Source organism: Amblyomma mixtum, chromosome 5 (genome assembly GCF_055824585.1).
Source record: "Amblyomma mixtum isolate Tamu chromosome 5, ASM5582458v1, whole genome shotgun sequence".
In the NCBI taxonomy this organism is placed as follows: Eukaryota; Metazoa; Arthropoda; class Arachnida; order Ixodida; family Ixodidae; genus Amblyomma; species Amblyomma mixtum.
This window is the reverse complement of record NC_143016.1, coordinates 72,113,046-72,129,973: the sequence shown is the minus strand read 5'-3', so window position 1 is coordinate 72,129,973 and position 16,928 is coordinate 72,113,046. Positions and strand designations below refer to the sequence as shown.

At 48.4% G+C, this 16,928-nt stretch overlaps 1 protein-coding gene across 6 annotated transcripts in view; it reads left to right on the top strand.

Annotated features, from left to right (window-relative positions):
* Positions 1-8,114: 8,114 nt before the first annotated feature.
* Positions 8,115-16,928, top strand: part of LOC149342639 (uncharacterized) — a 17,791-nt gene continuing 8,977 nt past the window's right edge. For 5 of the 6 annotated variants that reach the window (XR_016283053.1, XM_089545066.1, XM_089545064.1 and 2 more), the window contains exons 1-4: positions 8,115-8,856; positions 10,609-10,834; positions 11,816-11,996; positions 14,382-14,427. Coding sequence is in view for 5 of the 6 variants with exons in the window: in XM_089545066.1 (XP_089401192.1) it covers positions 10,667-10,834; positions 11,816-11,996; positions 14,382-14,427 (395 nt within the window). In the remaining variant the exon portion in view is untranslated. Of the gene's footprint in view, positions 8,857-9,920; positions 10,393-10,608; positions 10,835-11,815; positions 11,997-14,381; positions 14,428-16,928 lie in introns of those variants that run through there. The other variant, XM_089545063.1, reaches the window with a different exon arrangement.

Sequence of the window (16,928 nt, the reverse complement as noted above, 5' to 3'; positions counted from 1 at the left end):
GATGTGGGATGGGATGGGAGCGCCCCCTTTGAAACGGGGTTGGTGTCAATTGCCACCATGCTGAGCTTTTCTTTCTTTACTATTTTTTGTTTACTGTGTTGGCAATTCTCATTAAGATTCGCCACCATCTTTCTTTACCTACGGTTCCCTATAATTCTAACCTGATGCCACATCTCTGCTTTTCAGCCACCAATCCTCCAATCGCTTTTTCCTAACCTCCACTGCATATTTATTTACATGACCATTGTTATCTTTAAACCCTAGGGCCTCAGAAAGAGTGACTGTGCCTCCATCGACATCCGGATGGATACGATCACATTTATTAAGAGGTGTTCAATTGTTTCCACAGATCTACCACACACTGCACAGGTGTCATCTTCTCCATTAAATTTCTTTTTGTAGCTGCGCGTTCTAAGACACCCTGACCTAGCTTCAAAAAGTAGGGCACTGCCTCTTGAGTTATCATAGAAAAATTGTTTCCTGATCTGTCTTTTCCAGTATCGATATAGTTCTACGCTATGTTTTTTTTTCCATTGAATTAATCCAATTTTAACTTCTACGTTTTTAACTTGTCGTTTAATGCTCTTTCTTTCTCCGTCCTCATGACTGGCATACTTACTGGTAAGTTTTCTAGTTCTTTTCCGCCGCTGTGAGTCAACGCTCTTTCTGTATAAATATTTAAATACCTTAGCTGCCTACGTGTTATCGTCCACTTTCCTCAGGCGTTCTTCATATAGTATTTTACTCTTAGCTTCCCGTGCTTCCAAAGAACTGACTGGGCCCGCTGACACCGGCGCCATCTGTCGGCTTGCAGCCGAACTGCAAGGCCCACCCCGCTGCGGCCGTACATCATCTGGACGCTCGAGCGGGCGCAGTGTCAACACCTCAGTATTCTTGTATCATGCTCCTTGGTTTTAAGGCGGAAGCCTTTAATGCCTCATCGCTGTAAGCAGGAGCTGTCGACAGAGATGTCACGCTTTTCAGTTGGTCGAAACGGTCGTAACGTCACAGAGCGCGAATTTCAAACGGGGCCAATGGTACTTTGGCTCCTGCCTCGAAGCCACTTTTCGGCAGAAAGCGTCAGCCTTCGGGCTTGAATATTTTGGACGACATCCGGGCCATTGTCCAATGCCTGCTGAAGCCGGATTTTGCCAATCTACGGACACCTAGGCATATTGCCGGCTGACTGCCGGCCTAGCCATCGAGCTCGACCTAGCTCGTCACCTCTCCGCCGGGAACAGAGCTCCCAGGGACCTGCAAAGATGGAGTACGCCGTGGAAGGCGAGAAAATATCAGCGTCGGAGCTCGAGGACGGAAAATGGGAAACCATTCTTCGGTACCGCGACCGACAACGAGGCCTGAAGAATAAAGGGCCCGCATCAACCGACGACGAGCCTGCGCAGGGGCACCGCCAAGGCAAGTCTAATTCCAATTTTCCATCGCGAAAGAACGGGAAAAAGCTACTTGCACTCAGCAAGAAAGCACTTCTCCCGCGCTTACCGACCGATGACTACAAAATCGTCTGCCGACCACAAGGTTGGAATCTGAGGGACTTTGCGCCCGGACTACTACTCTTCTGCGCCTGCGAGGTGTCCAGGCTGCCGTATGATACGGTGAAGAATGAAGACATTATCAGAGTCAATACGGCCAACAACACCTTCACGCTATGCACGCCCGATCGTCAACGGGCGACTGCATACGCCAAGATTGAAAAACTGAACCTCCAAGGTAAAACCTACAACGTTACGTCGTACGTGGCGGCGCCCGAAGACTCGGTAAAAGGGGTCATTTACAACGCCTACGCGGGAGACTCGCCCGAAGCGGTTCGCCAAGGCTTCGGAAACAGAAACGAAGGAATAGAAGTTGTGGATGCCAGAAGGATCGGACAGTCCAGAACAATACAAATCACCTTTTTTGGAAAGAAGCTACCCAGCCAAGTAATCTATCAGTGCGGCGTCTTTCGGGTCCACCCCTTCAGGGAGCAACATGAAGTATGCTACAACTGCAGGAGGGTAGGACACCGGGCCGACGTCTGCTACAAACCTACAACGAACCTTTGCCGCCGCTGCGGAGAAAATCACTCGCCTCCACCTGAGGGAGAACAGCCAACCTGCCAACCCGTCTGCATCGTCTGCAACGGGGGCCACAACACAGGCAGCCGGAACTGCAAATTCCGGCTGATCACCAAGAACAAACAAGGAACGCCCCATGGCAACCAGGCACCCAATCAAGGGGGCAACGACTCATCACTCCACGGACACCAATCTAGGCCCAGGAAGAAGGAACAGGGTGCTACCGGAAAAGGAGGCAGCCACAGCCGGAACAACTCCAGCTCCTTCCCGCCCCTGGGGAATCCTGCAGGGAACGACAAGAGAAGCTCGAGCCGCGGACGCAGCGATAGCCGCTCCAATAAAAAGGTGAGCTGGCCAGCAGAGGCCTCCCAATCTATTGACGCTCGAGAGAAGGAGTTTCAGATCCAACTACAATCCCGAGACAGAGAAATTGCCAGCCTTAAAAAAGAGTTGGCTGACATTAAACGCCTGTTACAAGCGCATCAGGTACAGAATGCCACTGCGGCTAGAACGCCACCCACCGCGTCCCAGGCTTCGACCAATAATGCGATGGAAACGGACGCCATTTGCCACACTCCCTCCACCGCGTCCCAGTCTTCGGCCCATAACGCGACGGACACAGACGCCAGAATAGCAACTAAAAGACCGCTTCCTACAAAAGAAGGCGAGGAATCCAAAAGAAAGGCCGAGGCTTCGGAAGCCGACACCCCGCAGCCGTCGAAAGCGCCTACCAAACTCAGGGCAGACATCAATACTCTGTCAGAGAGAACTAGCGCTATATCAACAGAACAAGCAACCTTCCAAGGCCTCGTTACTACCAAATTTGCTGAGATAGATATGCGCTTTGCAACACTAGAGGGACAGGTATCCCAAATAGCCACCTGCATGCAGCAAATAATGGATAGGCTTACAACTATCGAGGCCCGCCTACCCCCCATCTTGGATCTGTCCACGACGCCACAACCATCTATAACCCAACATGGCACCACGCCAAAAATTTGAAATTTGGCAGTGGAACTGCAGAGGCTTCCGCCGCAAGCGGGCCCACTTGCAGCTCCACATCCAACAAGCACCGTCTGTTCCAACCCCAGACGTGATTGCATTGCAAGAAGCTAGCGGCAGGGCTACACTGCCAGGCTATAAAGCATATCTGCCACCTCATTATGATACTAGTAACGCAGCCGGCTCCTTCACAGCCACTCTGGTGCATAGAAATATCACCGCAATTCAACATTTTATAAATGATTCGGAAGAAGATTACACCCTACTTGAAATAGTACCAAGGCAAAAAGGAGACTCAAATCTCTTCATCCTTAATGTATACAACCCGCCCAGAAACAAAGGCAATGGACTCCCACACTTGTTGATAAACACAGTAAAGCTGGCTGCTAGGGCTCAACTGATAATTGTGGGAGACTTCAACGCTCAACACCCAGCATGGGGATATACCAAAGCAACTCCGAAAGGGAACCTGCTCTGGCAAATCATACAGTCACTAGGGCTCACAACGCTAAACAACCCGAGCGACCACACACGCATGGGTAACAGTGTATGTGTAGACACATCTCCAGACTTATCCCTCTCTAAAAACGTCAAGGACGCAAAGTGGGTCAACACCGGGCAAAACCTTGGTAGTGATCACTTCATCCTTAGCATCACCTTCCCCACGACAAAACTTAAAAACAAAGCAAAAGAAATACGAACCACGGATTGGGACAAGTTCAGGCAACTTCGCGACAAAACAGCTCCAAAGGAGATCTCTAACCTTAGCGACTGGGTTATCTCCCTGAATGAGGATGTCAGCTCCACTAGCGTTGTGGTGCCAGTTGAGAAGGAGGAGCAGATTGCAGACTCAAAACTGTTACACCTGTGGCAGGCACAAAAAGGCCTCCAAAAACGCTGGAAGAAGCAAAAACACAACAAGCGACTACGCAAAAAGATCGCTGAAATCGAGAGGCGAATCGAGGAACATACACTTACTCTCCAAAAACAACAATGGAACCAAATATGTGAAAGCGTCAATGGGCAGCTCGGAAATAAGAAGACATGGCATCTTCTAAGACACCTGCTCGACCCAGAACAAACACGTCCCGTGCAACAAAGTCAACTGTACAGACTCATACATAAATATGAGGGTACAACTGAAGACCTAATAAAAGAGCTAGCAGAACGTTATCTAAACACGGATGATGGTACCACTCAACCAGACTACCGGGGGACTCCAAATCCAAATTTAGACGCAGACATCACAGACGCAGAGGTCTGGTACGCAATTGGAAAACTGCGGACAACATCTGCGGCGGGACCAGACAAAGTAACAAATAAGACTCTCAGGAACTTAGACGCAACGTCGATCGCGGCGGTTACAGACCTTATGAACAAATACTGGCATGCAGGCAACATACCACCAGAGTGGAAACACGCGAAAATCACTTTTATTCCTAAAGCGGGTAAGAAACTCAGCACTGAGAATCTACGCCCAATTTCATTAACATCATGCCTAGGCAAACTCATGGAGCATGTCATCCTCAATAGGCTCCAAAACTATGCGGAGGACATGAACCTCCTACCTGAAACAATGTTAGGATTCAGGGCCCAACTATCTACCCAGGACATACTCTTGCAGCTTAACAAGGACATAATTGAAGCTGACGAGGGAACAGGAACGAAAGCAATATTGGGTTTAGACCTTGTTAAAGCTTTCGACAACGTCACCCACAAAGCCATTTTGACAAACTTGTCAGAAATCAACCCCGGAGAAAGGACGTACAACTACATCCGATCCTTCCTCACTAACAGAACAGCAGTGATAACGGTCGGAACAATAGAGTCTGCCCCAATCACACTAGGAAGTAAAGGAACGCCACAGGGCTCCGTCCTGTCCCCTTTCCTTTTTAACCTCTCCCTCATCAAAATTCCCCCCAAACTGGCACAAATACCAGACCTACATCACACGTTCTATGCAGATGACATCACACTTTGGGTAACCAAAGGATGCGAAGGCTACATAGAAGACACACTCCAAGCAGCAGTGGACATCATTGAGGCATGCGCATGGGAATCCGGCCTCACTTGTTCTGAGCAAAAATCTGAACTCTTCGTGATCCGTCGTAAACAAAGAGCTAGGCGTACCACGACATCCCCCCCGCAAATAAACGTCTATGTTAATGGACGATCTGTCAAAGAGGTACAGACCATGAGAATACTGGGGTTGTATTTACAAACGAATGGAAAGAATACTGACACACTCACTAAGCTAAAACGCACGGTAGAAGCGACGGCGCGATTAATCCGCCGCATAGCTAATCGCAGACAAGGGGTGAGGGAAAGAGATTTATGCCGACTAGTGCAGGCCTTTGCGCTAAGCAGGATACTCTATGCCACCCCTTATCTCAAATTTTCGAAAGCAGAAAAGGACAAATTGGATAGTATGATACGGCAGGCCTATAAGGCTGCGTTAGGACTCCCACTAAATGCCTCAACCGAAAGGCTTATGAGGTTAGGAATACATAACACCTACAACGAACTGAAAGAAGCCCATTTAATGGCTCAAACAGCGCGATTAGCCAATTCCAGAACTGGCAGGAGTATTCTTACCAGGCTCGGAATTAACTTTCAACCTACGAATAACGATGCTAAAGTAGACTTACCCCGCGACTATAGGACGGCCCTACTAATCAAACCACTCCCCAAAAACATGCACCCCGTACACCATGAGGGTAGAAGACAAGCAAGAGCCAAAGCCTTACATAACAAATACAGACAGTGCGCTGGAACACTTTATGTAGATGCGGCAGAATACAAAAATACCAATGCCTTTGCAATTGTGGTTGTGAACGAGAATGGTGACCACATCGTCTCGGCGACAATCAAAACGAAATCCTCTGAAACGGCAGAAGAGGCGGCTATAGCCCTCGCCCTAGCGCATACCCAAGGGAGCATCATCTTCAGCGATTCCAAAATGGGTATCAATAATTTCGCTAAAGGGCGAATTACAAACATCTCCCTTAGAATCCTTAACGTAACCAAATTCTCACCAAATTATTCCCAATTGATATGGGTCCCAGCCCATTCGGGGAATCCGGGGAACGAGGCAGCCCACAATAAAGCCCGAGGTTTCGTCGACCGGGCAGTGGATGAGTCTGGCTCCCTGAATTTCACGAAGGACTCCATGATCACATATCATGATCTCACCAATCATTTTAAACTAGAGAGGAGAATTTTCCCCCCTCCAGACAAAAGACTTACTAAAGAACAAGAGGTTACGTGGCGTCGTCTACAGACGAGATCGATACGCACCCCATCACTCCTCGCGCACATTTATCCAGATCTTTACAACCCAAACTGCAAACACTGTGGCCAACGTGCTACCTACGATCACATCCTGTGGGACTGCAAAATAGAGCCACCTCCGGGTGATCTAGTTACAGCTCCTTCTCTCGAGCGGTGGGAGACCGTGCTGGCTAGCTCTGACCCCAGAACGCAAGTTTTGGCGGTGGAGTGGGCTGACAAAGTCGTCGAGGGCTATGTACTCTCGACCACTTAACGCGACCTCTTGCCAAGCTCTTCCCGGCGAATAAAATGTTTTACAATCAATACTAACAATGCAACCAATTAAAGGGATCGTATAGTGATGCTCCACGTAAGTTTGAGTTTAGTTAATTGCTTACTTATCCAATTACTCCAATTAACCTCTATAGTCAGACCACATAAGTAAATAAAACCGAGTAAGAAATTGGCCGAGCTTGGGAATCGAACCCCGGTCTCCGGAGCGCGAGTCGAGCACGCTACCACTCCGCCATGCATGCTGGATGGTTCGGAATGAACAAAGGTGCGTCTAGTGAATACGGTATCTTCGTTCACTCCCATCTTCCTCCCTTCCCGTTACGGCGAGGTTTAGTTGTGCACCGAGATATGATAGACAGATAATTTCCTTTCCTCAAAAAACAATTTACCGACGAGAAAGGCGTATTTGTCCGCGTTTCAGATTGATCCAAATTGTCGTGACGTCACCGCGCGCGAATTTTGATGGGTGTCCACCGCAATATGTGAGACATTTACTGCGCAACTTCCTTTCCTCAAATACAATTTTCGACTAGTGTCTACAGAGATATGTGGGACAGTTAATGCGTAATTTCCTTTCCTCAAATACAATTTTCAATTTCTTCATTACGGCCCCTCTTTCTTCTTTCCTCACACTTCCTCCCTTCCTGTACGGTGCGGCTCAGGTGTCCACCGAGACAGAGAATAGGTGGTGTCCAATCTGAACGAGCCGCAAGGCATGCTGGGTACTCCGACTTCCGGGTTTTTCGGCGAGATGCGTGTGTACGGCGCTCTGCTTGAAATGCGGAATTGCCAAGCTTAAATTCGCTCGTAATACGTTAATACGCGCGAATGAAGTCGTAAAAAAGGTCAGCATGCTCTACGTGCATTATCATGCCCACGCTCGACGTTCCATATTGGAATTAAGGGCGGAAAATTGTTGTAAGTGCGAACGTTTCGGCATGCGTCGTCTGTTCGCGCTGAAGTTTAGGACGCTTCATTCACTCGCTAAAAAGTCCGCCTCTTGTTACGGTTATCGTAAGGCTGCTACATAGTTCTCTAATATATACTAGAGTACATATTTCCTAGAGGTTTCGCGCTTCCAGGCGCTGAATATATGGACTAACGGCAACCGCAGCCTAGTCAAAAAAAAGCAAAATAAAAAATAAAAATAAGAAAATAAACTAAAATAAAAACAAAATAAAGATAAAATGTGAAAATAAAAATAAAAAACAATAAAATTAAGGAAAGGAGCAAAAAATAAATAAAAACAAAGTATCAAAAATAAAAAAAGTAAATAAAAACAAACAGTGGCCAGGAAACGCATTCGCCTTGCAGCACTTTAGAGAGCGAAAGTGGCCCCTGAATTTTTCCTCCGTGACGTATGGATGGATGGATGGATGGATTGGAGCGCCCCCTTTGAAACGGGGCGGTGGCAACCGCCACCATGCTCAGCCGTTCCTTTTTTTTGTTTCTTTTTTCTTTTTTTCCTTTTTTAAGTGGTTTCGTGACGTCACGAAACCACGTGACGTCACGTCACGTGGTTTGGTGGCTGCCCGGCCGCGCCCAACGGCTGAACTGAGTGATTGCAATATGCTACGCATAAAAGAAACACCTCTCACAATAACAACACGATGTTTTTTGCAACTTATGTAAATCAGAAGAATGCCACCTTCGGAGGCTACAAACTATGTCGTTTAATAATTCAGCTACGCTTCACGCCATTGAGCCCGAGTCCTTTTCGGCACAGTGCAAATTTCGTTCCCAGAAGGCAAACTTTTACTATATGGTATGGGCTTGTCAGGAAAATAACAGTATTGACATCATAAATCAGCCAACGCGGGAGGGCTGGGAGGCGGCCCTGTCCAGCTCGGACCTTGAGGAACAACGAGCCCTCGTCGCAAGGGAACGGGCAGCGGCATTTACCAACGGCGTCCCGGGCTAGGGACCCGATCAGCCTTCCTTTAAACTGTGGCTATAAATAAACGTTTTCATCATCATCATCATCAAATTATGTGCAGTATAGATTTGTGAAAGAGTGCGTGGGGTGGTGATGATGATGATGATGTCCTCAGGCTTTATCTTCTTTTGACCTGCTGTCCTTTCTTCCCACTAGTTGATCTGTCGGCAGCTCGAGCAATACGTTCTCGCGCCCAGGCACCACGTTCCTCGGGCGTTCTTCTTGTCCACGGCAGCCGGCCTTTTTTGAACTCCAGCAGCTGTCGACGACGATCTACGTCAAGTAAGAAGGCCTTTTATTCGCATTCTTATTACGCACTTCGTAGCGTTCGTTAAATTCGATTCCTCTGGAGCCGTCCGGCAACTCTGTCTGGTGTGAGTCGACATTGCGACAAAGTCGGCATTGCGCACCTCTAGTATGTATTTAGAGAGCACAAGTAGCTACCCCTATCGGAAAGTGTTAGTGGTTAGAACTCTGGGCTACTGAGACGAAAAAATTACTGAAAGCACTTTGGTTGGCTGGTTTATGGGGTTTAACGTCCCAAAGCGACTGAGGCTATGAGAGACGCCGTAGTGAAGAGCTCCGGAAATTTCGACCACCTGGTGTTCTTTAACGAAAACACAAGGCTTTCTCCAAGCACACTTTAAAACACCTTGGAAATTCTAAAGTGTGCTTGGGGAAACCCTTGTAGTCAGCCCACTGCCGCTTCCCCGAACCGCTTGGCGCGTGGCGGGCTTCCCGCATGTGCGGTTTTTATTAAGGCGAAAGCCTTTAATGCCTCATACTGTCCTTAGCAGTCGGGTCGCCAGGAGTGTCGACAGACGCGTCGGCAGGAGTGTCGACAGACGCGTCGGCAGGTGTGTCGACAGACGCCTCGGCAGCCGTGTCGACAGACGCGTCGGCAGGACTGTCGACAGAGGCGTCGGCAGCCGTGTCGACAGACGCGTCGGCAGAAGTGTCGACAGACGTGTGGGCTGCCGTGTCGACAGACGCGTGGGCAGCCGTGTCGACAGACGCGTCGGCAGGTGTGTCGACAGACGCCTCGGCAGCCGTGTCGACAGACGCGTCGGCAGCCGTATCGACAGACGCGTCGGCAGAAGTGTCGACAGACGCGTGGGCAGCCGTGTCGACAGACGCATCGGCAGGAGTGTTGACAGACGCGTCAGCAGCTTCGTCCGCCTTTCGGCGTCACTGCATAAAAGACTCAAGGTTCCAGCATGAATAACGGCGCATCTAGTGAATGCATGGGCTTCATAAATAAAATAAAAGGAGTTAAGTCAATAAAAGGAAAATAAAAATGAAGAAATAAACAAAAATAAAACAAAATAAAAAGATGTGAACATAAAAATAAAAAACAATAAATTTAAGAATAGGAGCAAAAATAAATAAAAAATATGAAAGAATAAGAAAGTAAATAAAAACAAACAGTGGCCTGGAAGCGCTTTCGCCCTGCAGCACCTTGGAGAGCCAAAGTGCCCCCTGAATTTTTGTATTGCGGCAACAAAAGCCGTTGCCTAGCAACCATCCCGGTGGACACACGCACCGAACCGTATAGGGAGGGAGGCAGTTGGAGTGAAAGAAGAAAGACACAGGGGCCGCAGTGAAGAAAATGAATTTGAGGAAAGGAAATTACGGAGGAGGTTGCGCCGCAGCGCGGAGGTGAGGCCACAGTTGGCACTATTCCAGCGAAAGGACGGACACCGCGGGCATGGACGGACGCGGGTTCCTACCCGACCGCGGCGGCCGTGTTTCGACGGACGCGAAGCGCAAACGGCGCCCATGTGCTGTGCGATGTCAGCGCACGTTAAAAGCCCCCAGGTGGTCGAAATAATTCCGGAGCCCTCCAATGCAGCACCTCTTTCTCTCTCTCTCCTTTGACTCCCACATTCCTCTCTCCCTTTACGGCGGAGTAGAATTATTCCGCGATTTCCTGTCCTCAAAAACCTATTTTCAATTTAAGCGCTTTCTCTCCACTTACTAGACTTTCATTTTAGCGCGAAGCTCCTCTGCTAATTAATATTTTTATTTTTGCAGCTGGTCTAAAGCATAATCTTAGGCGATCATTTGGGCGCCGCCACTGTACACACGAGACATGCGACAGCTGATGCGAGCCATGCGACGGCGGCCAGACTACGGGGACACTGGCGAGTTGAAGAACGCGCTAGCCTTGTTGGCCACCAAGCTGGCTCCACGCAGTCTCCTTCACGCCTCGCTGCTCTTTCCCTGCTCACTGTCCAGCGCCGCTGAAGGGACTACGCAGGTATGCGACAACACGAACCAGCTTTCGGTTATTGCAGGCAAATAGAGTAAAAATTTCTGCGAAGTTACTCTGCGGCTCTTTCAAGGCTTCCTCTACGCCAAGGGTGTTTAAGATGTACTGGATCAATGCTGGCTTGAGACTCGTTTTGACACAGAAAGGCAATTCACTGTCATTACCAGGGATTAATGGTTATTTGGTTCTGAGAGGAAATGTGGTGATATCGAGAAAATACGCCAGTGCAGGCGTGTACAGCCTATGTTATTCGACAGCATCAGGAACTCATCGGCTGATTTGGTGGCTTCTGGTGTCAAGTGTCAGCTCACGTGATCACACATCACGGGTGCGACGTGAATGACTAAGCATGACACATCATGCGTAAGTTACGACAAACGCCTCGACGGATTCGTTATGTTGCCACAACCGAGGCTGGGCATGCATCGTCTTGGTACCGGTTAATTTTTTCGTTACGGTCCCTTTGGACAACTATAATTGTGTCGCGTCGCACTAGCGTTCAGTTAATTAACGTGACTTGTGCGGAAGATGTGTCGATCAAAGCAGACATTCAATACTGCCTCATTGCAGTCCAGCGAAATTAAACTTAACAGTCCACCGCAATACAACAAATATGAAGGAGCGTGCAAGCATCCACATCTAACCACAAGTTTTTATTTAATCTGGAAAGCTCTTGTCCAAATGGCGCACTTCATTGTCACTTTCATAATACACGTGTGCATGTTTCGGGTTTTTTTTTATTACGCAGGCTCCACAAACAAAATATTTATGTCCTTAGAAATATGGCAGCAAAAAGATAACGGGAAATTAGTAGGACAAGTTTATTGGCGGTTGACATTGCTTAGGGCAGTCGCTGTTATTTTCCTACCTTCCGGAAGGTTCTCATTCGAAAGCGCCGCTTTCAGGGCAGCCTGTATTTAAAATGCCTAAAGTATGCCGATGTTCAAGGATGTGTTTTCTAATCTTCAGCACGAGAGAGCACCGAGAGACAAGCACTGCCGAGGTGTAACATCCCAGCAGAGGCTTCGGGGTACCAACGACAGGATCCCTCCCGAGACTTGGTTCGCGCCGCTGGAAGCTAATGCAGCACGCCGGCCACCGACCCATCCGTGGCCAGCCGCCATGGATCCAAGCAGTGCAGCAAATATTGGTGAGCCAATCAGTGAGCAACACAGTGCACAACCTGATGTTGCAAACAATGGCGAGAACACGTGACGTCGTCAGAAGGAGCCCCGCTCACGTGAGCAGGGCAGGTGTTTAGCGGCAGCAAAAATAATCCTGACCTTACGAGTCCGCGTATCCTAAAGCTAACCAGTAAGATAACAGAAATGCAGTTATCTTGCAGTTATGGTGGTGTACCATCCATCATCATCTTATCAAAAAGCGAAATGGAGAAACCACCGCAATGAGGCGCGTGCACATCAGATCCTGCCTACCGTTAGTCGTTGAGAGCATGGGCATGACGGACTGCAGGCATATAACCTCAAAACCAGCCATCATAAACTACCTTTCCAGCACATCAGCCTTCACTTTTTTCAACCCTTTTCACTCTTTTTGTTCCCTCTCAAAAGTAGCGTGGGCAGGTTTTAGCAAGGTTTACTGACACTGGCACTAGGGTGCCACTACGTCCTAGTGGCACTAGGGTGCCACTATGACGCGGCGAGGGGATTTCGGTTGGTCGTACGCTTAGCCGTTGTCGATTGGCGACAAGCATTGGTGACTTTAATTTTTCCCCTTAATTAAGTAGATGTTACCCGTTCTTCAGAGTACTCTACGGTGCGCGGCGCTCACTGAAGGCCTCCATTTATCGCCCGCAAACCGAACTTCTCGGTGGTCAAAGAGCAGCTCGACTGGTTCTTAACCCAAAGGGCAAGGGTTTTGAGTCCCGGCTTGCCATTTTTATTCAAAGCGCTGTTGCTGTTGTTTATTGAAAATTGTCCACAACATAATTGTGATTTCAGGACGTCCTGACCTTAAAGGCCTATGAGGAATTGTGTAGTAACGTCATCAGTGTTGTACTTTGAGATCGTTGTGGGCTGTTTGAATTACCCCGCTAGGTAATGCGGTTGCTGTGTGGCCATCGACGAATTTGAATATAGTGCTCAGACCACGGCGGCTGGCGCAGAACGCGCGTCCCAAAGCTAACCCATGAATAAGAGTGTCGTTCGTGCGCTTGTCACTTTCCACAGGTTACGGGAAGATTTTGAAAATATTTATTGTATTAAATGTAGGGGGCGGAGAGTGGAGACTGGTTAGATATACATTAAGACCTATCTTTGTATACTTTCTGCCCCTTAGATGCGTTAGCGGCATTATCAGGGAGCCATGAAACTCTTGCCTATTCCCGGAGCTCTCAAGATACTCGATGTATTCAGAAGTTGTGAATCGAAAGCTTCACCACGGGACCTCGTGCTTCGATTGCCATGTGCCTAGTTTTCGCCTTCAAAAGGCCTTGAACTTCGAAAGCAAAGAGGCCAACTGACCCCCTAGGACAGTGGACAATTTGGTGGCACTTTAAGCTACGAACCAGTGGAGCGGGAGCTTGGAAAGCAAAGGAAAGGCGCATAACTGGCCTCTTCGTACAGCTGACACGTCAGTCGTCTTTTAGCCTGCGCCACGGTAGTGACAGTTGTGCTCTGCATACGTTGGCATTGACAACGTTGTGCCACAAAAGCGGCACTGAAGCCATAGGCCGTCGGCGTTCATTGTATTCATCGACGTTCGAGTTGACACCGTTTTACACTCCGATGATTTTTAGGAAATCAAGTGCGCATAACTGTTTCCTTTGGTCAATGGACGCCTGAGTCGCGCTAATAGGTACGTGGGGTGATTAGTGACTTAGGCTGCATGCGTTAGTGGTGATTAAGTTGTGGCAGACACGCAGCACTTTTGCAATAGGCCGCAGCGTTCATTTGTTGTGCAAACTGCAGCGATCAACCATTGACTACCACCTGTCAGGTTGGGTGCGCTGCCTATCCAGTGACCGAAACGCACTCGAGCGTTGCAGACGCCAAGCCGCTTGTAGTTCAGCAGTAGTGGAACAGCAGCTAATTTTCGTATAATCTGCACCTACAAAGATAATCGATTTCAACAAGTGTTCAAGACATTCACAACTCCATTTGCCTTCTTTTTTAGGGAAGAATTAAGTGTTTTCTGCTAATTGACTTCTTCTACACTAAATCCATTTTTCGTATGCTATTGTTAACGTTATAACAAGTCCTCAAAGCTCCTTCAATTCTGCTTTAAGCACATTGTTTTTGTGGCTGCCCTGGCGCAACTCGTTTACAATTTCGTGGTCCAAAAGATATTACTTCTTTGTGTGCTGTTCTTACAGGAAGTTAAAATACTTATAATATGCCATGTAATTTAAGGGAGAAATACGGCGCCATTGTTACAGAAATTACAGTAAATAGACACACCATCCGAAATTTGTCCAGCTGCGTGCTCTGCTTAGCATGCTAACTTATTCGACATTACGGTATTCACTGTTCAACTGACTAACGAACTTTCTTCTTTTGTCTATTGTTTCCTGTAGATAAAACCGCGAAAGTTGCAGAGATCATCGTAAAGGATCAAAGCTGGTGAGTGGCGGTGCCGCCCCATGTCATTTGTATACTAAATGTTCTCCTCTTCAATGGCACAATTTGCAGCCCTCAGTACCATACTGTTCGTGGCCCTGCGGCGAAAATATTTCAAATGTGCGTTTCGTGGTTTTCAATTAGAACAAACTGAAGTGGGTGCCGCTAGCAGTTTTAGCGGTAGAAAAAACAGCCGAAATTAAAAAAAAAATTGACACGAGGATATTCGATGAAAAAATAAATGAGGCTAGTTCCACATCAGTCGCGCACGGATAGTCCGACCTAACATAAGCGCTTCTTGATTCGTGATCTCCTCGCTTGGAAAGCTTGTTGAAAAAACATTCCCTAAAGCCTGCTTCATTGTAATTGCCCCTATAAATTGCCTCCATTGATTATAAGAGAGCATTTGAGGAACCGATTATGAGGAGCCGTGCACATTTGAAGAGCCAGAGTGTAGAAAAGGTATGCACAAACAGGGGGGCACTTTGTTGACCTAAAGTGCAGTGAGGCGAAAGCCTTAAGCGCAGTGTTGCTGCTTGTGTCAGTGATGTGTGGTTAAGTAGTAGTAGTAAAAACATTTATTTATTTTTTTTTTCAAAAGGAAGAGTTAGGGAGTAGGGGGATGGGGATAGATAGATGTGGAGCTACAGTGGTCGGTCTTCCCTAGTCCAGGATACCGTTGGCCTCCGCCGCTGCCTTGGCCCTCATCACCAGCATAAGCTGAGTGCTCGGGTCGGAGTCAGCCAGGAGGGCCTCCCACTGCTCTAGACTAGGGCTATTTACCTTTGGTAGTAAAGGGCTTTTTTCGCAGCCCCAGGTGGCGTGGTACTTTGTGGCGTAGCCCCCACACCACACGCACTCTTTCGCGTATCTGTTCGGCCACATTTTGGGATACATGGCTCTGCTTGGGTAGGTGTCTGTTTGTAGTCGTCTGAGCGTGGTGGCCTGCTCTCTGTCGAGGATATCCGCCGGAGCCGAGTACTTCTTGCGCGCTCCCAACAACGCCTTCATTGCCTCCCCGTAAGATTCTGGCGTGCTGAAGGGTTCCACCGGCAAACCCGCCCTCCGGTTCGTGAACCCTCGGACAACGGTGTCTGCCACGAGATTTCCCTCAACCCCAGTGTCAGGGACCCAAATGATGGTGTGTTGAATGTTTGTGTTGTTTGATCCATGTCTGTGTTGTTTTTGTTCGAAGAGGATACTCGCGGCTTTTCGGCCGATCCTTCCATCTCTGTACGCCCTTGCTGCAGCCTGAGAATCCGTGGCTATCCAGTAACTCAGTCCCTGCCGATTGGCTTCAGTCAGGGCTAGAGCTATGGCGATCTCTTCCGCTGCTTGTGTTGTCCTTGTGCGCACTGATGCACCAGTAACTATATTCCCATTGGCGTTCACTACTGCTACCGCCCTAGCGTTTTCCTTCGTTCTGTACTTGGACGCGTCAACATACAGAACCATCTGTTTCTTCTTTAGGAACCTGTCCAACTCCAATGATCTCGCCGCCCGTCTTCCTTCGTGGTTCTTCGGGTCCATGTTTCTGGGCACTGGTTTAACCAAGAAAGTGCTCCTAATTTGGCTGTCAATGTCTGTCTTGTCTTCGCCCTCGTCTTCTGCCGGGTATCCTAGCTTGATCAGTAGTGCGCGGCCAGCGGCTGTTCTTTTAAGTCTTTCCATTTGAAATCTGAGCATGGTTTCGCTGTGCTCCTCATAGGTGCCGTACACCCCCATGTTCATCAGTTTCTCTGTCGAGGCGCAGGTCATGACGCCTAAGGCTTGCTTATACGCCCTTCTGATGCATGTTTCCATTTTGTTCCTTTCCCCTTTGTTAGGTTGTAGGTACGGAAGCGCGTACGTCATCCTCGGTATGATGAGCGCAGAAGTGATCCGTAACGCATCTCGCTCCTTCACCCCTTTTCTCTTGTTCGTAATCCGGCTTAACATCCTGCATATCTGTTTCGTGGAGTGTTCCAAGAGCTGGATGGTATGGTCCCGTTTGCCTTTCTCCTGCAGCCACATTCCCAAGATGCGAAGCTTATTTGTCCTTCTTACGGGTTGTCCATCTATCTCTAATTCTATCGTTCCCCTGTCCTCTTTATTTTTGTGAAGTCTAATAAATTCTGATTTTTCTGGGGAGCACTGCATCCCGCTAAATAAAGCAAATTGACCGATCTCATCCGCCGCTCTTTGCAGTATTTCTTGCTTGTTTCCCGTCGATCCTTTTGTCGTCCACACACTGATGTCGTCCGCATAAACTGAATGTTCTACATCTTTGATGTTTTTCAGTCTCCTAGTTAATCCAATATGTTAAGTTTCGCCTCTAAGAGTCTAACGCGACAGTGTCTTGGAACGCTGCCAGGTAGTCCACAGAACGCCATCGCCCGCTCGGTTTTACGCCTTGCTCGTCGGTAAATTGGTTTTTGAGGAAAGGGAATGTATCGGTCCCGCATACCTCGGTGGACACCTGAACCTCGCCGAACCCGGAAGGGAGGAAGATGGGAGTGAACGAA